This window comes from Heptranchias perlo, chromosome 7 (assembly GCF_035084215.1).
Source record: "Heptranchias perlo isolate sHepPer1 chromosome 7, sHepPer1.hap1, whole genome shotgun sequence".
Classification (NCBI taxonomy): Eukaryota; Metazoa; Chordata; class Chondrichthyes; order Hexanchiformes; family Hexanchidae; genus Heptranchias; species Heptranchias perlo.
Window position 1 is genome coordinate 93031388 of NC_090331.1, and position 25912 is coordinate 93057299.

The 25912-nt window shown below is 44.9% G+C and overlaps 1 protein-coding gene across 6 annotated transcripts in view; it reads left to right on the forward strand.

Moving 5' to 3' along the window:
* The window catches only part of ikzf2 (IKAROS family zinc finger 2), a 195111-nt gene that overhangs the window by 112777 nt on the left and 56422 nt on the right, over positions 1 to 25912 (forward strand). For 5 of the 6 annotated variants that reach the window (XM_067988114.1, XM_067988116.1, XM_067988118.1 and 2 more), the window contains 2 exons: positions 7022 to 7285; positions 17811 to 17978. In XM_067988114.1, the coding sequence (XP_067844215.1) occupies positions 7022 to 7285; positions 17811 to 17978 (432 nt within the window). The remainder of the gene's footprint in view (positions 1 to 7021; positions 7286 to 17810; positions 17979 to 25912) is intronic. The other variant, XM_067988117.1, reaches the window with a different exon arrangement.

Here is a 25912-nt window from a genome sequence, read left to right on the forward strand (position 1 = left end):
AAAACTTAATTTGAACATGTGGCAAGCACCTCAATATACACTAAATTGCAATTAATACCAAGTACAGGAAGATGAAAGCCATAGAAAAGCATTTAAATGTACATAGCCTTAGTACAGTATACTTGATAACAATTGTATCCTGAATGATACACAACTGTTTGGAACACTATAGGCCATAATTTGCTGTCAAAATAATGATGAGGCTAATGGCGCTCACCGTTATTTGAGCGCAAATCGCACAGCAACTTCAGGAGAGGTCAGATGCACAGTTAAACGCAGAAATCTAAAAGTTGCTGTCCGAGAGCGCTGCTCCGCCGTTAGCTTCGGAAAAACAGCATCGTATTGTCTGCCTCACCATTGAAATGCATTGAACAGCGTGAAGTTCCTGTATTTGCCTGGTAGATATGAACTAAACTCTCCACACAGAGTTAAATCTCGTCCATTTCAGTCTAAGTACCCTTTTAACGACGTGATAAGTGTTAATTACTGTCAGTCAACCTCTCTGGCATTGAAAATTAACTATTACAAGCGTGGAGTCTCATTCCATCAGGTTTTAATTCTTGTTGGAGATTTTAAAAATGTAAAAAAAAATTTTTACTTTTCCTTTCTGTCACTTTTTTCTCTCTGAATCCAATCTCTCTTTCCCTCTCTTTATTTCTATCTCTGTACCTGATTTGACATTGAATTCACCCATTCGAATTTATACTTCCTTCTCAGTCCTTGTGCTGTTGATTTCACAATCCTTCAATCTGATTGGTTAAGAAGATACACAGTTGCTTGCCCTGTTCACTCAGGTCCGCGATGCCCCTGTTTCCCTCGCTGCGACGTTATTAGCTCGCATTTTCAGCAACTTGCCACGCAGAAAATTAAAAAACCTAAACGTACAAGGGCAAGTCTAACTAACGGCAGATGCCGTTAGATGCCCTGCCCCACCAAATAGATTTCCCAGCCCTACTGTCAGATTGTGGTATCACATCACCTAGAAACAAGTTATGTTTATCGTATTATTATTATTCAGTAACTGATTCAAATGTTTGTTTCTAATTATTAAAGAATTTATAATAGATAGCCTTTACTTTCCACATTTATGTACATTCATAATCTTGACACCTATTTGTTAAAGACAACTTTTTCCTGGGTTAAAATGATTCGGTAGGTAGACGTTGAATTCACATATATTTCATAAATTATGGTATGTTGTTGAGGTCTCCATGTGTGAAGTTCACAAATTTAAAAATAATTACCATTTTATTCACATTTTTAACTTACTTTTCAAAAAATAAACTTTTGTTGAGAATGTTAGCAAAGGGGCATACATTTAGGATCAATACTAAAAACACAAAGGGAAAGGCTAGTCAAAATTTTTTCATTCGAGCATTATTGGAATATAGAATATATAAAATTGTGGCTGTTGAACCCTAGGCAATCATAACATTTATGAGGGAATTAGATGAACTCTTGAAGAGGAAAATATTTGTTGGTTATGGGGAAAGAGGCAAGAGTCAGAGTAGATCGCTCCCGTGTGGAGCTAGCACTGGCACAGACAAGTTGGCTTCTTGTGCTGAAATTTCTATGATTTTATGAAATAAAATGACCAGACAAGTACTGACATCATGCAAAATCAGATGACAATTTGTTCTATCAAAAAAAAAGTTAGTGTACTAAATTCATGCAGTAACTAATGCAAAGGTAATTTAACTATGTAACTTCTGTACAAATGAATAAATCTTAGTGTGCAGATTTTTGATGCGATTTTCCAGTCATCATTGCTAATACTACTTGCACTGAGAACTGAAGATAAATGGAAATTTTCTTTGTAAAGTTTCCAGTTCAAAGTCAGCACGTGGGGGTTCCCTTTATTTCCAGGTATATTTCCATTTGATTAAAATCATACTTTTGCATGTTCAAAAGATTGGCTGCCTATTACTGTTTGACTGCATTAACTGTTTTGTTGAAAAGTTTTCTATAGCTTTACCACTATTTTTAGAAACAGCACAATCTTATCAGGGAAGCTCTTGTAGATGCAATTAACTAACGGGGATTGCTGAAGTGACTATCAAATGAAATGGTTAAAAGAAATACTACTCAGTGCAAGTAATATTAACAATGATAACTGGAAATATCACTCAGATTGGGACACAGCAAAATACGCTCATTCAAAACCTTGCTTTAAAAGAAAATCGGACAAATACTACTTTCAATTATTCCTACCAGCTTTTCTTTTCCATAAGGTAATCTTATAAACTGGTCAAACAAACCGTTGAAAGTGAAATTTTTATTTGTTTTGCTCTAGTTTAATTTAACTTATGGTCCAGTGATATATTGCCTTGGTGATGATGTTTCTCTTTGTGCTTGTCATTTCTGTGACTCAAAATTGCACTGTCTTTCTTTGTCTTATCAATTCCCAACAGACGGTTGAAACAAGTCCAGTTTTGTAACCAGCTGTAGCTTTCATATTCATTCAAAGCATTCAGTTAGTGTCTTGGAACTATGGATACAAACTGATTTTAGCTTTTCACGGTTGTGCAGCTTGAATTAAAGGACTGTGATTTCCATGTGTTAGACTTTGCCAGTAGGATTCATCAGACATTACGTATGAATGGATGAAGAGAAGAACAAGAAAAGACCATAAGGCCCCTCAAGTCTGCCCCATCCAGTCAAAATGTTGCAACCTTCTACACCATTTGCTCATCCCCTATGTTCCCTTACCACACTTTCTCCTGGGAGAGGCAAAAAACCACAGAAAGAAACCATTGGTAAATTCAGAAAAACCGTGGGAAATTTCTTTCCATCTCCCTATGGAATTGAGCAAATTCCAGAAGACCACAGAAGTCCATGACTCCTTATAATCACAATTAACTAGCAACTTACCCCCATAACTGGAATTGTCCTCTCAGGAACCAGTCAGATTCCCAATGAAATAGCGCTGAGAGAATAAATGCTTCCTGGCATCTAACCTAGCTTTCTACCTACCGATTTCATAGGTCTGACCGACCATCCCTATTTAACCAGAATGCATCCAATCTTCTAAAATTTTGAAAACCTCAGTTGTATCCTCCCTAAGCCTGCATTTGTCCAGAGTAAATAACTCTAACTCTTGGGGCTTATCCTTATAACTGAGAGCTCTGAGAGCTGATATCATTATCATTGCCCTCCTCAGTACTTTCTCTAGAGCCTAGATATCTCTCTATATGTGTGGGGACCAAAACTGGATAATTTACTTCCAACTGTGGACATACTAGAGTCTTATAGTAGCCTAGGTATAATATTCTGCATTTTGTATTTGACGGTCCTAGCAATACAGTCTAAACCCTATTTGACCCTAATGAACGTCACTTAAACTAAAGCTAAAAAACACACTAGCTGATCTCACTTGTCCATCATACAAACAAACTAATTTTCTGCAGTAGGAAGATGGACTGGTGGGATTGCAGTAGGTAGCCTTAGGCTGTTGTTCACTCCCTGTTTAAGACAACAGCATGACTTGTTCAGAAAGGTTACTGTAATGTAGCAGTACATATACATAGCATTACATAGAGTTTACAGCACAGAAACAGGCTATTCGGCCCAACTGGTCTATGTCAGTGTTTATGCTCCACACGAGCCTCCTCCCACCCCTCTTCATCTAATCCTATCAGCATAATGTTCTATTCATTTCTCCCTCATGTGTTTATCTCGCTTCCCCTTAAATGTATCAATGCTATTTGCCTCAATTACACCTTTTATTAATGCATTTTTGATCTGAAATAACTCTCTCATTCCCCCTTTTAAGATACTTTCTTCTCTTCCCCAATCGGGATTATCTATGCAATGAACCAACCCTGGCTATTGTCTTTTTCTCTTATGTCCCTGCCCCAACATTTTATGTAATTTCTTCTCTCTATATAGGTCTCATTGCATCATAAATGATTCCCTTGCAAACAGGAATCTGCAGGAAAGCTGCTCCCTAGCCTCTGCCAAAGTTACTCTACAATGTGACTCTGGAGTCACTCTTAATCTTTTTTTGGGGGGGAGGGGAATGATCTGACCTCGACTGCCATGTCTCGTTGCAGCATGGCTGAAATTAAGAACTTAGTGTATAGAGTCACTTTTTTATTGCCATATCTAGCCTTTTCCCGGTCTAGAGTCTGAGTGGGTGCAAAAGAAAAACAGAATAATGATCAAATTGACCTTTTAAAAACTTGTAAATTTTACTTTCAATGGTCTTGTTTTCAATGGTTGTGTTGGTTGTACTGCACCTATCAGGAATTGTTTTGCCACTTAGCAAGTATAGCTGCTCCATAACATATTGTTTTGAACCAATGAAGACAGTCTAGAGCTCATGTTCACTAGTATCCAATATCGACAGCAGTATTTGTACTGCTGTGTGAATAACTTTTATTTTTACAAACTTCTATTATTATTAAGCCACTGTTATTAATTTGTGTTTACATAGTTTGAGTCACTTTGGTCCAGACTAGACATTGTGAAAGAAGAACTTGCATTTATGTAGCACCTTTCATGACCTCAAGATATCGCAAAGTACTTTTGAAGTGTAATAATGTAGGGAAACGTGGCAGCCAATTTGCACAGCAAGGTCCTACAAACAGCAATGAGATAAATGACCAGATAATCTGTTTTTGGTGATGTTGGTTGAGGGATAAATGTTGGCCAACATGCTGAGAGAACTCCCCTGCTCTTCTTCGAATAGTGCTATTGTATCTATTATGTCCACCTGAGAGGGCAGACGGGACTGCGGTTTAATGTCCATCCAAAGGATTGTTCTCCTTAGAACAGAGAAGGTTAAGGGGAGACCTAATAGAGGTATTCAAACTTATGAGAGGTTTTGAGAGAGCAAGTAGGGAGAAACTGTTTCGTCTGGCAAGTGGGTCGGTAACCAGAGGTCATAGAAATAAAATAATTGGCAAAAGAACTAGAGGGGAAATGAGGAGAAATGTTTTCGCACAGAGTGTTGTTAAGGTCTGGGACGCACTACCTGAAGTGTCAGCCTAGATTATGAAACGTGTCTGGAGTGGGGCTTAAACCCACTCAGGAAAAAGTGCTACTACCGAGCCAAGGCTGACATTCTGCTCTGTCAAATGGATATGTGCTCATATTCAAGTATTCATTACAAATATGTTCATTGTTTTTAAAAAAATAACTTTGCAGCTGATTATGGCAGCTTTCGCTCACTATCATATTGACCTTTATACTTTCACATTCCATTGCTCTATGGGCTTTTAGGGAAAATCACATTTAGGTGACACACAGCTCACCAGTAACATTCTGAAGATTGCAAAGAATACTTTGGATTTTTTGGAAGTTGGGAGCACTATGGATGTTCAATTAATCTCTGTTTGAAAATCAAAAAGTTGTTTCTTAACTTAATAAGTCTTTCCATCCAATACAATTCAAGCTGTATCAGAATTCCCATTTATTTCATTGGTATGCTTGAAATGCCAGTTCTTGCATTGTATTCCAGTAGAAAAAAATGGGAACTAGCCTCAACTTGTTTGACCTATCCAGTGCTCCAGAAGTTAATTTCATTCAGCTGTCAGAAATCTGCTTCTGATCAGCACATTTCAATGACCTGGTTAATGGAGCTAGTTACATTATATCTAGTAAGCTGCTTTGATTGTGAGTACGTTTTGTTAATCATTTGAAAAATACTACAAAGCTAGAGATTTAAGTTTGTTGTATTCTGTTTTATCCCCTTTCATTTTTGCATTTGTTGAACGCCAAAGTGCTTTGAAAGCTCATTACTGTGAATAAAAAAATCAGACAGGAGAATCATTTTGGAATGGACTGTATGATAATTTCAACAGTTGGCAAGGGAGGGTCTATTGTTAGATTGTCGCATTATACTGCAAAAGATTTTAGCTGTAATCTTGTAACCACAGAGTCTGTGGTGGTGCAATGCATTGGAGCATCAGCACACATGTCAAGAGTAATGCAGGTTTGTATTTGCCCTTCATTCTTGAATTCCTGAACTCAGGTGCCTTCTTGCATGTTTGGAGGAAAATTAGAAGAGACATCACTGGTCTGCTGCTGCTGGTCTTCTTCCAACTGGCAGAAGGGTAGCATTGATGGAAGGCTGAAGGCAATTTGCTCATCCACTCAATCTTTATTCTATAGGAGTTGAAGGGTTTGGTGAGACCTGAACTGGGAGAAAAAATAGGGGAAATAGAGGGATTAGATGAGGTGCCCTCAACAAAAAGGAATAAAATGTGGGTTTGTAACCATCCTTTCAGCTCTATGTGGGTGGAAGACCTTTATGTCCAGTGCACAGATGTGGTACAAAGTCACCTTGAACTAAATATCTGACTGTCTTTGTTCACATGGTAATATAGTTAGGGGCATAACAAGTATTACATGGACAAAAAGGTGAACATTCATTTTGTTTGTCTTATTATTACAAAATTGTTGCTATTGATGAATTGCAATCTGAACCTTATTTTTCCAAAAACAAATTGAACAAGTTTTCAAAATCAAATGAGAATGAAATGCTCCTTTTAAGGCACAAATGAAGAAAAAACAAGTTGTATGTTTTTTTAGTGGGATGAAACAAAGATCTTTATCAGAGTACAAGGGGGAAATGGGCTGGCTGCTTGTGCTGTTGCAAGTACTTAGAACATAACTCCAGAAATCGCATTCCGCTGAGACATGCACCAAGAGCTGTCCCAGACGGTAGGTGCAGGAAACTGCACACCACAATATCTACAAAAACAAATGGCTAGCACTGCCTCAGTGACACACAAGTAATAATAGATCACAACACAGTGGTTAAAAAAACATACAATACACAGTTCAGCTGCTGTGCCTGTATCTAATGACAGTTGCTTACTGTTAATAATAAGGTGTGTTTGAAACATGTTGAATATGCTTCATTCATGTGAAGCCTATTTCCAGCATTCTGGGTTTACTAATTGGATGTCAGCCAAGGACTGGGATAAGACAAAAAGAAGGTGGCCTTCCCTTAGGGTTTGATAAGCTAGCAGTAGAGTAACCACATTTTATTTAAAACATTTTATTGGTTTTGCAGCAAACTCCATCAAGATAGAGATGCATAGTGATGAGGATGATGGAAAGGTTTTCAATCAGGAGGACCGGGCCAGAAGCAAGGAGGAAATGAGCGCCATGGAGGAGTCTGTGGTGGAAAGCAACGGAATGACTGAAAGCAACCAAGGGCAGGAGATACAAGCCGATGGAGGGATACGACTTCCGAATGGTAAACTGAAGTGTGACATCTGTGGGATGGTTTGCATTGGGCCCAATGTTCTAATGGTACATAAACGGAGCCACACTGGTAAGCAGCTAAAAGAAAAGTTGATCGTACACTAGATAAGAAATGTGTACTTCGAAAGGAACCAAAGTTGTGGTCCACTTTTAGCTTTAGATACATTTTTCCAACAGCTAAATTTAAAAATATCACCAGTGTGGTGCAATAATTAATGTAGATATTGTGCTTAAATAGATTCTTGTAGGTTTTTTTAGTTACACAAACTGCATACATACTGACATAATTAAGATTATTATCTAACATCATCGAGCACTCAATAATTAACCTGCTGTAAAGTAGACTTAATGTGGCTAGCCAAACTGAATGCTGCTGCCTTGAAAATCGCAGCAGCGATAGTTATCAATTAAAGGATGATGTAAAATCCACAAAACCTAGGTCAGCAATTGTACCATTTCATTGTTTTGCTCATTTGCAAAATATATTTACAAGTACCACTTAACTGTTAGTCTTTTTAATGAATGCATTGGCATGTTTCATTCAGAAGTTCTAGAGAAGTAATGTCAGTAAACCATAAAAAAATGCACCGAGATCAGTGCTTACAAATTGCAGTGCTGAGATCCTTGTCAGGGTCAAATATTTAAATTGTTTAATCAGCTTCTTTTAAGACTTCACGTGTGGCTCTAACCTTTATAAAATAATTTCTGTTTTTTAAAATAAAACAGCTGTAAGGATTATGGAGGTTGCATGTTGCACCCATTTACTTCACATTATTAAACTGCTTAAAAAGGTATGTTTAAATATAATTGACCTCATAAAGACATTCTCAAATAATATTTTTATACATCTTTAAAAAGATTGGGTACCTCTGGTACCCATCATGATTTCCATTGTTTGGGGAAGGTGGGGTAATGACATTTTTGTCTATTGAGCATTATTTACCCATGTAGTATTGTGGTGCATTGTGCAGTATAGCTACACGTATAGCATAGCTATAAATACTATAAATGCAGCTAACATTAAATTGCTTATTTCCACTTAATGTTTAATGATTACCATCGGTACCCCTGTTTATATAGCTATTGAGTGCACCACCTTAAATTTATGGTTAGTGACCAAAGACTAAAACTTTGGTACTTGATACCAATTAATAATCCGAGGTTACCATATGCATGACATTAAATAGTAATAAGGGGGCTTGGACTCAGAATTATCAGTAAATAGAACAAAAGAGGAAGTTGGAAGAAATATTTTCCACACCCAAACACGCAATCTTAAATAACCATTACCGATGCTGGAGGAAACTATTCAAATACTTTTATTAAAACTATGTTTGTAATGTATCTCTTTCCTTTTTTCCCTTCCTTCCCTTCCTTCCCCAGCCAGAGACAACACCCATCGATCCTACCAAAGCTGCTACTTGGGTAACAGGCCAGAAGATCCTTCATGGCCCAACTCCCATGCTCAGGAGGCCTGAAAGTGAATTACATTTGAGACTAGAATTTGAACGTCTGCCTCATGGTAGATGGGCCAGTGCAGTAACATTGCAACAACTGAGATTGCCTAACTATATTACAGCTAAGTGAAATAGTGACCCAGAGTAAGTCATCATACAAAATTGTAGCATGATGGTGAAAACTTTAAGCTGGGCAAAAAACAAACCCAATCTATGCATTAAGTCCTAGAATCATAGAAATGATAGCACAGAAGGAGGCTATTTGCCAGAATTGTGCCTGTGCCAGTTCAAGCTCTTCAACTGGAGCTATCTACCCTAATCCCATTGTTTGCCCTTTCCCTACATTATTTTATGTTCTTTCTTTCCAAATACTTAGCCAGTTCTCTTTCAAATTATGTTATGGTCAGTGCCTCAGTAGCCACTTGTGGCGAAGCATTCTACGTCCCAATAACCTTCTGTGTGAAATCATTTCTTCCAACATTCTCTTTTGTTCTATTTGCTGACAATTCTAGGTCTATTCCCCCTTATTACAAATTCACCAATAAGTGGAAACAATCTTTCACTGTTTATCTTCTCAAAAACTTTCATAATTTTGAAAACATTTATTAAGTTCCCTTTGGTTATTCATAAAAGTTACCACATGGGCATGGTATCTGTCACATTGTTAATAGTCAACAGGGTTCAATAAATCAAACCTTCATTTAACATCCATTTAACAACCCTTTGCCTTTAACAGGAAAAATAAAACTTCTATTTAATCATGTTTGATCCCCCATTGTTCCTTGTTGCTGCTGTGAGAGGCACCATGCCGAGTCCAGGTACTTCCCCAAAAAGGAGAGGTATAATAGGAGTGATAGTCACTCTTATGTCATTTGCAGAGGCCAATGAACATGTCTTTGGTGTTACTTGGGGATAGATTGCATACAGCGTGGAGAGACTAGGAAATGGGAGACACAAAAGGGATTGTTATAAGGAAAAGGGATGTAAACAGAAAAAAAGGATTTATACAGAAAAAAAGACTTTGCGCTGGCACCGTATAATAAAATTGGGCCCAATGTCTTTAGCATTTTGTTTAATTCCATTCCCACTCATCCACTGGGGTTAAGTCTGTTAGACAGATATAATCTTTTTAAAGACTAATGTATTTTGTAACCAGGTTTGAGCAAAATGTTTTTGTCTGACATGAGCAATTTTTTGTTCTTTTCTGACATGCCCTTTGAGATTAATTTATTATTTGCAGGTTTTGCTGCCTTTCCAAATCATTTCTATTTACATGATAAAAACTTGACGACAAAGAATCACAAATCTTACAACAAAATCACACGCTGCTGGTGTTAATATAAAATGGCACAACTGGGAATATTGTACTATTGTCATTGATTTCAGTGGATGTAAAATTTTTCTGGAATCTTGGAAATTTCCTGAAAGCTCAAGAAAAAGTTGGATGCCTTTTCGTCATAGACATTTGACAGTGCCTGAAAACAGGCATGTGGGGGCAGGGTACATGTGAAACTGGTGCTGCCAAATCTCCCCAGGCTACTTATTGGTTGCGTGCCTATTTGGAGGTGGGTTGGCTTGACTGACACCACTTAAAGGCAACCAGTACTACTTAACTTCTTAAAGAGGATGTGCACTCTGGCTACAGACAGTAGGGGAATGATGTGAAAGGCATCCAATGATAGAAGAGGGCTTCACCCAGGTTCCCTGATGCAGCTTTTGAGGCCCCGGTCCAGGCTGTTGACAGGAAGAGAGTGATCCTGGTCCCCCCTCCAGGCAACACCTGCACCACCTGTGGGAAGAGGTCGCAGAGGAGGTCGATGCCAGGAGCTTAGCTTCTAGGACATTACTACATGCAGAAAAAAGTTCATTGACCTCAACAGAGTTGTCAAGGTAAGAATCCTACCTCTCACATCAATTACTCTCTCCTCACACCTGCACCACTTACGGCCTCACAACTCACAATGCTCCCCCGCTTCCCTTCACTCTCCTACAACCACTGCACTACACCACTCCATCTCCTTCTCTTGCTACACACACAGTGTACCTCCTACTCTCACTACTATTGCAACCCTCACTTTCCCATATCTTACATCTTCCACACAACATATGAACTATTCAACCACGACAGGCACATTCTCTAAACGCTCAACATGGCTGTCACTAACACACTCCCTTCTTCCTTGTAGTCGCGCACTACATGTGGCAAGAGGCCATTACCAGTGGAGGCCAAACTTGCCTGCACATTCTCTCCCCTGTGGAAGAAAATGTGCTGGCCATCAGGGGCAGAGGTAGAGTCATCACAGTGGCAAGTGGCAATGCTGGAGGTTACGTTGCACAGGGTTTCTCCACCCTACCCTCTTTTTCCCTTCTTCTGTCTCACCTAATACACTCTGCATGACAACCTACAGCTGCATTCAGCAGCAACTCATCTCTCTCTGCTCACCTTTCACATTAAAAACTAACCCCTGTCCCTCTCCTTCATTTCAGATGCTGAAAATGTGGACGCTCCTCTGCCACTTAAGGAAGAGGAGGCTAGCCTACCTGAAGATGCAGCGGTACTCGATTTGACTCTATTGAGCACCAGCTCAGAGACTGGCACCCTGTGTACTTTAGAGACTAGGCTAGAGAAGGGGTCTTCACAAGAGAGCTGGAGCAGGGGTACGAGGTTAGGATGTCACAGGTGCCAGTTTGCCAGAAGGCGTGATCACATACTAGTTCTGCTGTAGGGGACTCAGATGCAAACTTTGAAGGCCCGGCCTACCGAAGAAGGCTGGTGGGCATGTACCAGGTAATGCTATGTGCGCTGGGCAGCCGACCAGTGATTCTGCGCGTGATGGCTCTGAGCATGGAGGAGTACAGCTTCAACTTGTGTTGGTGCTTTGTGCAGAGCATGGAGTGCATTCTGTCCAACATGGAGCGACAGTGGCGCCTGCAATGATGGAGACTTTGCTTGCAGCTTTGACAGCTTCCATAGTAGTTCACAATGCTGCCATGGAAGCTTAGATGGCTGCCATCTTGATTCGGGGGGCCAGCATTGTCAGGGGCTTCACAGAGAGTGTCACATCACTCCTGTACTCTGTTCTCGCGCAGAGCCATAGGAGTGCTGAAGCGCAGTCCCAAGAGAGTGGCCTTGACTCCATGGGAAAGGCAGCTGTTGACCTCTCTCAGGATGACAACATGCCTGCTCCCCACCACCCACTCCGCCAGTGTCCTTGTTAGTACCACACAGCCAGCTGGGCCAGACCACCCCGGCTCAGGCCGAGATGCTTCAATCTGTAGCCGGACCCTCAAGGCCCAGAGCTGCTCGATGTCGCCCACCATGGCCATCTGAAGTGTTCTCAATGGAAGCTCAGCAGCTCCCCACCTTCTAAGCTGCAGCCACTGGTATTACACTTCATAGGAGCACTCGGAGAGGGAAACAAGCACACAAGACAGGCACTAAGGGCTTGCACAAGGGTGATTCTTAATTATTTCTGTTAAATATTGGACACAGATGGAATTGGATAATGGTAGTAAGGACAATGTTGATGAGAATTGGGTGACTTTGGTGTATTGGGGAAGGGAGGGATGGTTCATTTGAAGCACTCTTGAATGAGTTGCTTTCTCAGACATCTGGCAGCTAGGGGAACTGGTGGTCGATGTTGCTCCTACTCTTCCTCCTCTTCGTGCTGCTCTTCCGTCTCCTCCTCCTGCTGCCCAGGTGGGGGTAAGGGCTGCTACCTCAGTATTGTGAAGTTATGCAGCATGCAACACATGACTACAAATTTGGTTACACTGTCAGGGCTGTACTGCAAAGCACCCCTTATCAGTCCAGGCAGCCGAAGCATTGCTTGAGCATGTCGACGGTCTGCTCATTGATATTGCTGGTGGTGGCATGGCTCTCATTGTAGGCCACTCCTGCAGCTGTGCCCGGGTTTCTGAAAGGAGTCATGAGTCATGTCTGAAGGGGATACCCCTTGTTGTCCAGTAGCAAGCCTGAGACATGACGGCCTGGTTAGAATAAAGGTGGTACAGAGGAGTGGCGCAGAATGAATGAATCATGACTACTGCAGGAAACCGGGCACAGGCCTGCCTGATGCGCTGCCTGTGGTCGCAAACAAGCTGGACGTTGAGAGATTGGAATCCTTTTCTATACATAAAGATGCCAGGATGGTGATGGAGAGCATGGAAGGTAATGTGGGCGCAGTCTATGGCACCTTGCACCCTGGGGGAGCCTGCAATGCGGGCGAGCCTAGTGCTTTCTCGTCTTGCTTTGCTCTGTCCATGGGGAAAGTAATGTAGCTGTTCCTCCTGAGTAGAGAGTCTCTGTGACCTCTTTGATGCAGTATTGCACTGCCACTGATGTCACCTGCTGCAGGCTGGAAGGAGTCCGTTGCATAAAAACTAAAGGCTACGGTGACATTAACAGCCACAGACAGTGCTGTCCATGCCCTGGTTTGTGGCTCCAGTTGTGGCTGCAGCAGGTAATATAACTCAGTGCTAAGCTTCTTGGTGAAGTGAAGTCACCTGACGCATTGCTTTTCAATGAAGTTGAGGTATGAGAAGTGTTACCTGAAGACCCGCTGTGTCTATGGCCTCCTGCGCAACACCCTTTTCCGTCGTCTCTCAGCACCTCCTGCTCTTTCCTGTCTTCTGCCCTGCTCCTCCTCATCCTTCAGCCCCAAAGGCAGACTTAGCAGACCACTCATGACTGCAATAAAACTATTTTGAAGGCAGACAAAAGCAGTCCAGCACCAGCAAAAACTTGGTAGCAGAAGTCAGAATTTAGTTGTAAAGGCAGAAAATAGGCAAAAAAAACCCAAAAGTTAACAAACTGCCTATAAGGACAAATCAGCAACTAACCTGTATGTAATGGATGAGCCCTTTAAATAGCGCTGCTGCAGGGTCCTTCCTACCTGTTAGGCACCACGAGTTTCTCAGTGAGTATATCACATGGCGAGTCAGGCACTGGGGCAGACCAATATCACAAAAGGGTCCTACAACCAGTGTAGGCACCTTATTTAAATATAATAAGTTTTTTTAATACTTCTGGCGCACGCCCTGGAAGCTTATGGAGGAGCCCGATCCATTATGGTGCGTGGCGCACTTCCAGGTCGCCCGCCATTTTGAACCCTTAGGTGCCCGTTTTACGGGTGTGCAGTGTGATCAAATTTCTAGGCCTTCAACTCCTGATTCATCAATTCACGTTGTAGTAATCTCAATTTTTTGTGTATAATCTACTTCATTGTTTTCTACCAAAATGAACACGTCTAATGGATGCAAAAAATACAATGATGTTATTAGTCACAAAATTGGTTTTAATTTCAATAACTGGCTCCACGCTTCAAAGAAAGCCATTAGATCGTTGCCTGTGGCTTAAACGTTACCCTCCCCCACATAATAGTGCTAACTCGTGTTTCAGTTATTTCTAACACGTTTAGACTTTTTTTTTCAAAAATACATGACCTTCTGTGAGCTGACCACAAATCCATAGTCAGTGCTGTACCTTTTTATTGTACGAGGTACCTTTGGAGTAAATATTGATAGTGTACTTGTGGTGGCACATTTTGACTCCTGAAATTGAAAACTCATTTGTAGCACACATACACACGCACACACGCACATGCACATGCATGTGATTACGTGCAGTCATGACACTGTTTTGAACTGTTTGCAGTGTTCACTGGCTGAACATTTGGTGTATTAATTGCAAAATAATTTGAGTCCAAAAGTTCAGTGTTTTCATACTTCAGAACTACAATACAAATCTTTCCAAAGCTATATTTAGGAACCACAGCAAGAAATTTTAAAACAGAATATGGAAATATTTACAATAAAAAAAAACTTACTTTCACTATGTTTTGTAACTTCATGGTCTGCACACAAGTCAGTCGACCAATAACAGTGAACTCTCCAAAATCCTAAAACTACCTTTGGCCTTTTCAGTTTCACACCTGGCATCACTTGGTAGTTTCTTGCTCAGTAAATCACCGTGTCCTGCCTATATCTTCTGATCATATTATTTTAAATATACTGACTGTTTGTAGAAGATTGCACTGACTTTAGATTGAAAGTTATTCAACGATACATTTTTATGTCTAACCATGACAAGCTTTAGGAAAAAAACCTTAGCTTGGTTTTATAAACACTCAGCAGGTCAGGCAGCATCTGTGGAGAGAGAAACGTAAAGTCAACATTTCAGGTCAATGACCTTTCGTCAGAATGAACAAGCATTTTCTGTTTTTATTTCAGATTTCCAGCATTCTAGTATTTTGCTTAAAGCTTAATTTTATCAGGACCAATGATGTAAAAAGTATAGTAAAATCTACTTTTGAGAAAAAAATCACCAAATTACTTTCCAAAATTCCCAGTAAGTTTCCAAAGTTCTGAGGAAATATACCAACTCAGTAGAAGATAGAATGAAACATCAATAAAAGCTACAGACAGTAAGTGTAGGATATGGCACAGAGCATGTTACATTACCTCGGCTCTTTCACAAGTGTGAAAGCTGGATAACCTCCAAGTGCTGCAGACATGAGTGAGTTAGGATGGGATTTTTTATGAATGAAATGCTACCAGTAACACACCTTCAGTGTTACAGTGTTCTGTTTATTTCATGGGTGATTTGTTTTACATTTAAATGCCTTCTAAAATTGAATAGATTAGTGATCATTCACTACAGTGAGTTCTTACTTGTCATATCTCTTCTCCAAATTACCACATCTCCAAGCAATGAAGCAATTATTCATTAATACTGAGGAATTATGTATTGCAATTAAAATACCGACATAAGCAGGTCCCATGCAATAGGATTACAGGCCTCAAAGGCCTATGACTAGGCGGTTCAGATGCTATGAATGTGGAGTTTCAAATGTTTTCACCATAAAATGTTTCCCTCTTTAAAGAATAGATAACTATTACATTGGAGATTCAGCTATGTCATTGAATGGTAGTGCACAGGCTTGTTTGTGATTACATATTATATAGAATTACATAGAATTTTCAACACAGAAACAGGCTATTCGGCCCAACTGGTCTATGCCGGTGTTTATGCACCACACAAGCCTCCTCTCACCCTACTTCATCTAAATTTATCAGCATATCCTTCTATTCCTTTCTCCCCCATGTACTTATCTAGCTTCCCCTTAAATGCATCTATGCTATTTGCCTCAACTACTCCATATTCTAATCACTCTCTGGGTAAAGAAGTTTCTCCTGAATTCCTTATTGGATTTATTAGTGACTATCATATTTATGACCCCTAATTTTGGACTTCCCCCAAGCAGAAACATCTCTATATCTACCCTATCAAACCCCTTCATGATTTTAAAGACCTTTATTAGGTCACCCCTCAGCCTTCTCTTTTCTCGAGAAAAGAGTCCCAGCTTATTCAGTCTTACCTCATAGTTATAACCTCTCAATTCTGGTATCATTCTTGTAAATCTTTTTTCACCTTCTTCAGTGCCTCAATATCCTTTTTGAAATATGGAGAATAGAACTGCACACAGTACTCTAAGTGTGGTCTAACCAAAGTTCTATACAACTTTAACATAACTTCTCTGCGTTTCAATTCTATTCCTCTAGAAATGAACCCCAGTGCTTTGTTGGCATTTTTTATGGCCTTGTTAACCTGCGTTGCTACTTTTAATGATTTGTGAATCTGTACCCCTAGGTCCCTAGGTTCTCCACAAACTGCAATCACAGTCTGCTGTGCCATCAACAGAAAGCACCAAGTAGAGACGATGTCCTTCCCCAGAGGGAGGAACAATCCCTGAAGGACGAGTAACCTTAGTCTGCTGTCAGGCACCTACTTGACACAGAAAAACGGTATTTGTGGAGTAACAATAGTAATTAGGGAATTGAGAGAAGAGTGTGTCACTGGTGTAGGGTGACCCTAAATAAAGGAAGATGAATCATTTTAAAGTGGTGGGACGAGGGTCGAACATAACAGATAACTTTCAAATGGACTTTAAAGAAATACTGTTTTATTGGTTTTATTGTAGGTTTCCAAATATTTTAATTTGATGCATTGTAATTAAATCATAATGTTTGACTGGATAAGAATGCCAAGATGATTTGAAAATCAAACTTCGAGGGGCATGTCAGAATTCAACATTTTTGTTCATGCGCAGCAATGGGTTATGAACAGCAAACTATGTGTTGCTTTTTGAATGGTTTATTTGATACAATTAAGTGCTGTGTCATTGTGCTTTGTATTTATGCAACACGTTTTTAAATTTGCCGTGAGTTTTTGAATTGATCATGACAACGACAATAGCAGTAGTTCCAGTAATGAAACCTGTTGTCACAGCCACCACAGTGACTACTGGATCCAGACAATTTGTATAAATGAGCACTGCAGCAGCCTGACAGCACTGAAAATTGCAGTTAGTCTAAATCAATAAATGATTTTTCAAATAAAAGTTTCAAGTGCCAACATCAGTGCACAATGAAAGCATCACATTATGAAGAACTATCATTAATATAGTTTTGTTTCTGTCTTTCTATATTTAAAAATATATATTTTTTGTTTAAGTTGGTGACGCCCAAGCTACGGCCTGTTTGCCATACCTGTCCCGCAAGCCCCGTGTTTTTAATTACAGAAAATTAATTTTTGATTGGAGTGTATAATATAGCTCGGGGTTGTGGACTTTATATGCATTCCTTGACTTGATGTTTTGTATTGTACGTCTTTATATGTGGCCCACAAGGCCCTGTGGTATGCAATAAATGGCCCATAAAGATGGAAATTTGGACATCTCTGCTTTAAACAATACTGGTATTGACAATTTATTTAAAATAAGCAAAGATACAGGCATTTCAGTAATCAAGGGCCTTTTTTTGTCTATGTGCTACATTTAAGCCTATTTGTAAACAACTTGTTTAGGATTCTACTACACATAAATCGCAGAGGAAATCTCCTCCCCATGTCATTTTGAACTCTGCATTTTAGATCGATCCCCTCATGCCACTCGGCTCAATAGCTCCAAGCCAGTTCTTCCAGTGCTAGCTATTTTTTGTGTGGGAGATGTACTGATGGTAAGACTCGAAAACTGCTACCATGGAAACAATGTGTGCCGTGGTAATATTTTCAACACCTGGTCCCCTTGAAGTCTGCTTTTGATCGCAGGTGTGCTATCTTGGTTTTGTGTGTTACAGGCGAGCGTCCCTTCCACTGCAACCAGTGCGGTGCTTCATTTACCCAAAAAGGAAACCTACTGAGGCACATCAAGCTGCATACAGGAGAGAAACCTTTTAAATGCCCTTTCTGTAGCTATGCCTGCAGGCGGCGAGATGCACTGACTGGTCACCTCAGGACACATTCTGGTGAGTTCAGATGATTATTGTACATGAGCAAGTGCCTTTCCACCTCCCTTTGGTCATTTTAGGTTTCCATCCACAAGTTTCAACTCTTACCAGGAATAGAAATCCCCGGTGTTTCCCTGATTAATCAAGCACAAGTAATGTTGGCAAACTTATCTGTATAAAACATACAAATAACCCATATTACTATGAAGTATGGTGCATCCAGAATAATTGGATTTATCCTGCTTTCAATTGGTAAAAAGGAAAGTGAAGCAGTTTGTAAAAAGAACAACTTTAATTTTTAAAAAAGTGCCATTATCATTGTTAACAACCTGCTGAAAAATCCCCCAAAGCGAACATAATATATTATAAGCAGTTCTGGGTTTTGTTTCTCCATTAGTTGTGTTTGACATTTCCTGTGTCTTAACAATGCAGAGCCTTGCCGTTTTTAGGCACGGTTCTGTTTGATGTATTGCACGGCTGAAGCTGCATGTCTTATGGTACCCGTGCTTTCTGTAGCAGTTCTGAAGTAAGAGTCGGTAGGTTTTTAAAAAATCACTACATTAATTTTGTTTGCAGTGACTGCTATGTTATTGTTTCTAATAGTGTAATGTTAAGTATCAGTGTGGTGAGGGAATGGGCTTTTTCAGTTTGCTCTTATGGTAGGAAATAATATGATGTGTTCAGCAGTGGGAATTTCTGAAGGCAATTATCCCCAACCTTTGGACTACTGGCAGGTTCAGGGTAATTTCTGCCTCTCTGGGCTGACTGAATTTGTTAGTTTTTCAGAATCATAGGGCTCAATTTTAAAAGCAAAGTCCGGGTGAGTTGGGGGCGGGTGGGGCAAAGAAAATCAGAGAAATCAGGAGCAGGCAGGATTCCTGGCTCCAACCCGCTGAAGAATGTGCACGACCCAGAGTCACCTGTGTGCGCATGCCGTTCCCGAACCCGGAAGTGCCGGCGGGGTGATATTTAAACAAGCAAATGTACCTCACTTAAGATAGATTATTTTTGGCATATTGGCCACTTAAAAAAGATTTTGATCTTACCTGGGCAGCTTTCCCACGGCTTCCGATTCATGCCTGGTTTAGGGCCGGATCAATGAAAAATAAACTAAATAAATTAAATAAAATTACATTTCCCATTGTAAAAAAATAAATAAACATACCTTCACAAACAATGTCACCTGTACCCACCTGCTCCGATGTTTCTCTCCCCCCCCCCCCCCCCCCCACCGATGTCCGATGTCTCTTCCCCCCCACCGATGTCCAATGTCCCTCCCCTGTCCGATGCCTCTCCCCCCACAATGTCCAATGTCTCTCCCCCCCACCTCCAATGATGTCCGATGTCTCCCCCCTCCGATCTTTGTCTCCCCCCAACTCTCTCTCGCAACGGCCAATGAGGTCGGTCTCTCTCTTCCCACTTCCCAAACCCCGCCCCCCCCCCCCCCCCCCCGCCCAGGATGTGCAGCTCCTGTCGTCAGGCTGGCTGCCGGGTGCGAAACCCGGAAGAGACTTTAATTGACCTCATTAGGGCATCGCAACCCGCCTACTTCCCTTCCAGGTTTGGCGCCTGCAAATCACCTCTCCCTCATTGCCATGCCGCCGCCCTTTTAAAATTGAGCCCATAGAGTCATAGAAATTTATGGCAAAGAAGTAGGTCATTCAGCCCATCGTGTCTGTGCCAGCCAAAAAAGAGCTATCCAGCCTAATCCCACTTTCCAGCACTTAGTCCGTAGCCTTGTAGGTTAAGGCAGTTCAAGTGCATTTCCAAGAGCACACACTGTGACATTGAAGTAAAGAGTATTGCAGTAATAAAGCTACTGAAAATAAGAAATAACTTTATTACTGTAATATTAAGCCTAAACTACAAAGGGGGTCATTTTAACCTCACTCGCCCGTCGGGAAATGCACAGGATCAGATGTAACACCGGTTTTACACTCCACCCAATATTACTCTCCAGTGACTTCGTTGCAGAGTAAAATCGGGCGAAGTGTAAAACTAGCGTTGCACCTGATGCTGTCAGTTTCCCGACGGGCAGGTTAGATTAAAATTGCTCCCTAAATGTATAAAACACAATTTGTAAAAATGAGTGAACATTTTGCTCATGATAGTCATGTTGTCCTTTTTTCTTCTATTCATTTTTCTTCCCTATTCCTTCTCTTTTTGAATTTTAACTTTTTAATGTTCTTCCCTATCCATTCTAACCCCTTTCTTCCTGCTTTTCAAAGTTTATAGCTTGGCCTTTATTATTTCATCTCCTTGTGGCACCACCCATTTTGAAGATGGAAACAACTTTTTTCTAAACATGGTCTTCATTGGCTGAAAACCTACTTCAAAGATCAGTTTCCCAACCAATTAAAAGTTTAGATTATTCTTCTATCTTATATAGGATCAGGGTATTCTTTTATACGAAAATTGCTTGTAAATAGGGACGTGCTTATTCAATGAGTAAACTCCACACTTTGACTTGATTTTTTAAATATAATAACGTCCATGATATTACTTTAATCATTTTTAATAGATTAATGTCATGATGTTTTGCATATCATTTGTTGCTTGGCTCAATAAAACAGCACTACGAGGGGTTCTTATTCAACACACATACTGAATAGTAAGTCAATGTGGCAGAACTGTTTTCTATAAATCCAACATGAATGTGCAGTTTTACTCTCCCTAAATCATAGCTATTTAATAAAGGATATTGCAACGGTATTAAGATATTTAGTCAGACAAATGGCTCTTCTATTTCAATTTTGTGTATGAACCGTTTATACTAATTAGAACGTATTGGCAAAATGGTTAATTACAAACAAAATTATTACAGAATTATGGACAATGAACAGGTCAATACAAAACATTAACATTCTCCCTTAGACTGGAAGCTTTTCCTACAACTACACATACTGTGAATAAATCCCTACAGGCTGCAGGCTAGAATCATTTGGTGTGGACTTCTTGCAAAATCCAGACATGGAACATTAAGGATTTCCCCATATTGACATAGTCATAAATAATTGATTGACTAATATAAGCACAACAAATTAATTAGCACATAGTGCTTTAAATTGATGAGTTATAAACGTTTTTTAAAAATTGTATTTCTTCTTCTATTCAGTGCATAGTGAGGGTGGTTTTCTCATAAGGGATAGTTTTGAAGCGCATAACCGCATTCACACTTTGGAAACTGATGTTTTGGTCCCAGCTTTATCCCCTTTCTCCCCCCTCCTTCTTTCGAAGATGGTGAGCCTCAGTGAAGCTACTAGCCCTCCAGTACTACCTTTCTACCAATTGGCCATTCTTTGTGTGTCGGTCTAGAACACTGAGGGGGTAATTTTAATCTCCCCAGGATGGGCCGGAGGGGTGCAGGGGGGGTGTGTTAAATTGTTAAAAATGGGAAACCCGACCCCAACCCGCTGCAATTGTGCCTACTTTCAGTTTAACCGGGGCTGGTTGGGGGCCAGGCGATTAACCCGCTTTCGAGAGGCGGGTCGGTAATTATAATATGTTAATGAAGCTCCGTGCCTCAGATTTTGACAGCCATTTGGACATTGGGAAACCCGACAGCTAAAGGGGGGCGAGATCTGCCGGATCCAGCAAATAAGTGCGTTTCCAGTACTGCTTGTGGGCCAAGAGGAGCAGAAATGCTTCCCACTGGCACCCGAAGCAAACCAGGCGCGATGTGCCGGACCACCTCTCCCCCCGCGATCTGGTGAAACCCCCCCCCCCCCCGCCCACTATCTCGCCCACGATTCAATCCCTCCCCGCGTGATCCCTCTCTTCCCTCCGTGATTTCTCCCAGCTGTGATGTCTCCCTAGCACGATCCGATCTCTCCCCCCACCACGATCCGATCTCTCCCCCGCATGATCCGATCTCTCCCTCCCACAATCCGATCTCTTCCCCCCCCCACACGATCCGATCTCTCCCCCCCCACCGTGCACGATCCGATCTCTCCCCCCTGCACGATCCGATCTCTCCACCCCCCCGCACGATCCGATCTCTCCCCCCCTGCACGATCCGATCTCTCCCCCCCCCCCGCACGATCCGATCTCTCCCACCCTGCACGATCCGATCTCTCCCCCCTGCACGATCCGATCTCTCCCCCCCCCGCACGATCCGATCTCTCCCCCCCCCCCCCCGCACGATCCGATCTCTCCCCCCCCTGCACGATCCGATCTCTCCCCCCCCCCCCGCACGATCCGATCTCTCCCCCCTGCACGATCCGATCTCTCCCCCCACCCCTGCACGATCCGATCTCTCCCCCCACCACGATCCGATCTCTCCCCCCACCCCTGCACGATCCGATCTCTCCCCCCACCACGATCCGATCTCTCCCTCCCACAATCCGATCTCTTCCCCCCCCCCCACACGATCCGATCTCTCCCCCCCCCACCGTGCACGATCCGATCTCTCCCCCCTGCACGATCCGATCTCTCCACCCCCCCGCACGATCCGATCTCTCCCCCCTGCACGATCCGATCTCTCCACCCCCCCGCACGATCCGATCTCTCCCACCCTGCACGATCCGATCTCTCCACCCCCCCGCACGATCCGATCTCTCCCCCCACCCCGCACGATCCGATCTCTCCACCCCCCCGCACGATCCGATCTCTCCCCCCCTGCACGATCCGATCTCTCCCCCCCTGCACGATCCGATCTCTCCCCCCCTGCACGATCCGATCTCTCCACCCCCCCGCACGATCCGATCTCTCCCCCCACCCCGCACGATCCGATCTCTCCACCCCCCCGCACGATCCGATCTCTCCCCCCTGCACGATCCGATCTCCCCCCCCTGCACGATCCGATCTCTCCCCCCCTGCACGATCCGATCTCTCCCCCCCTGCACGATCCGATCTCTCCACCCCCCCGCACGATCCGATCTCTCCCCCCACCCCGCACGATCCGATCTCTCCCCCCCTGCACGATCCGATCTCTCCACCCCCCCGCACGATCCGATCTCTCCCCCCCTGCACGATCCGATCTCTCCCCCGCTGCATGATCCGATCTCTCCCCCCCTGCACGATCCGATCTCTCCCCCGCTGCATGATCCGATCTCTCCCCCCCTGCACGATCCGATCTCTCCCCCCCCGCACGATCCGATCTCTCCCCCCCTGCACGATCCGATCTCTCCCCCGCTGCATGATCCGATCTCTCCCCCCCTGCACGATCCGATCTCTCCCCCCTGCACGATCCGATCTCTCCCCCCCCCCCGCACGATCCGATCTCTCCCACCCTGCACGATCCGATCTCTCCACCCCCCCGCACGATCCGATCTCTCCCCCCTGCACGATCCGATCTCTCCCCCCTGCACGATCCGATCTCTCCACCCCCCCGCACGATCCGATCTCTCCCCCCTGCACGATCCGATCTCTCCCCCCCCCGCACGATCCGATCTCTCCCCCCCCCGCACGATCCGATCTCTCCCCCCCCTGCACGATCCGATCTCCCCCCCCCCGCACGATCCGATCTCTCCCCCCCCCCGCACGATCCGATCTCTCCCCCCCCCGCACGATCCGATCTCTCCCCCCGCACGATCCGATCTCTCCCCCCCTGCACGATCCGATCTCTCCCCCCCTGCACGATCCGATCTCTCCCCCCACCCTGCACGATCCGATCTCGCCCCCCCTGCACGATCCGATCTCTCCCCCCCTGCACGATCCGATCTCTCCCCCCCGCACGATCCGATCTCTCCCCCCCTGCACGATCCGATCTCGCCCCCCCCCCCGCACGATCCGATCTCTCCCCCCCCGCACGATCCGATCTCTCCCCCCCCCGCACGATCCGATCTCTCCCCCCCCTGCACGATCCGATCTCTCCCCCCCTGCACGATCCGATCTCTCCCCCCGCACGATCCGATCTCTCCCCCCCCCGCACGATCCGATCTCTCCCCCCCCTGCACGATCCGATCTCTCCCCCCCTGCACGATCCGATCTCTCCCCCCGCTGCACGATCCGATCTCTCCCCCCCTGCACGATCCGATCTCTCCCCCCGCACGATCCGATCTCTCCCCCCCTGCACGATCCGATCTCTCTCCCCCCGCACGATCCGATCTCTCCCCCCCCGCACGATCCGATCTCTCCCCCACCCTGCACGATCCGATCTCTCCCCCCCCTGCACGATCCGATCTCTCCCCCCCCCCGCACGATCCGATCTCTCCCCCCTGCACGATCCGATCTCTCCCCCCTGCATGATCCGATCTCTCCCCCCCGCACGATCCGATCTCTCCCCCCTGCATGATCCGATCTCTCCCCCCCTGCACGATCCGATCTCTCCCCCCTGCACGATCCGATCTCTCCCCCCCCCGCACGATCCGATCTCTCCCCCCCACCGCACGATCCGATCTCTCCCCCCTGCATGATCCGATCTCTCCCCCCCCCGCACGATCCGATCTCTCCCCCCCCTGCACGATCCGATCTCTCCCCCCCGCACGATCCGATCTCTCCCCCCGCACGATCCGATCTCTCCCCCCCCGCACGATCCGATCTCTCCCCCCCCGCACGATCCGATCTCTCCCACCCTGCACGATCCGATCTCTCCCCCCCGCACGATCCGATCTCTCCCCCCCTGCACGATCCGATCTCTCCCCCCCCCCCGCACGATCCGATCTCTCCCACCCTGCACGATCCGATCTCTCCCCCCTGCACGATCCGATCTCTCCCCCCCCCCGCACGATCCGATCTCTCCCCCCCCCCCCCCGCACGATCCGATCTCTCCCCCCCCTGCACGATCCGATCTCTCCCCCCCCCCCGCACGATCCGATCTCTCCCCCCTGCACGATCCGATCTCTCCCCCCACCCCTGCACGATCCGATCTCTCCCCCCACCACGATCCGATCTCTCCCTCCCACAATCCGATCTCTTCCCCCCCCCCCACACGATCCGATCTCTCCCCCCCCCACCGTGCACGATCCGATCTCTCCCCCCTGCACGATCCGATCTCTCCACCCCCCCGCACGATCCGATCTCTCCCCCCTGCACGATCCGATCTCTCCACCCCCCCGCACGATCCGATCTCTCCCCCCCCCCGCACGATCCGATCTCTCGCCCCCCGCACGATCCGATCTCTCCCCCCTGCACGATCCGATCTCTCCCCCCTGCACGATCCGATCTCTCCACCCCCCCGCACGATCCGATCTCTCCCCCGCTGCACGATCCGATCTCTCCCCCCTGCACGATCCGATCTCTCCACCCCCCCGCACGATCCGATCTCTCCCACCCTGCACGATCCGATCTCTCCACCCCCCCGCACGATCCGATCTCTCCACCCCCCCGCACGATCCGATCTCTCCCACCCTGCACGATCCGATCTCTCCACCCCCCCGCACGATCCGATCTCTCCCCCCTGCACGATCCGATCTCTCCACCCCCCCGCACGATCCGATCTCTCCCCCCACCCTGCACGATCCGATCTCTCCCCCCACCCTGCACGATCCGATCTCTCCCCCGCTGCACGATCCGATCTCTCCCCCCCTGCACGATCCGATCTCTCCCCCCTGCACGATCCGATCTCTCCCCCCCGCACGATCCGATCTCTCCCCCCACCCCGCACGATCCGATCTCTCCACCCCCCCGCACGATCCGATCTCTCCCCCCCTGCACGATCCGATCTCTCCCCCCCTGCACGATCCGATCTCTCCCCCCCTGCACGATCCGATCTCTCCACCCCCCCGCACGATCCGATCTCTCCCCCCACCCCGCACGATCCGATCTCTTCCCCCCCCCGCACGATCCGATCTCTCCACCCCCCCTGCACGATCCGATCTCTCCACCCCCCCGCACGATCCGATCTCTCCCCCCCTGCACGATCCGATCTCCCCCCCCCTGCACGATCCGATCTCTCCACCCCCCCGCACGATCCGATCTCTCCCCCCCTGCACGATCCGATCTCTCCACCCCCCCGCACGATCCGATCTCTCCCCCCCTGCACGATCCGATCTCTCCACCCCCCCGCACGA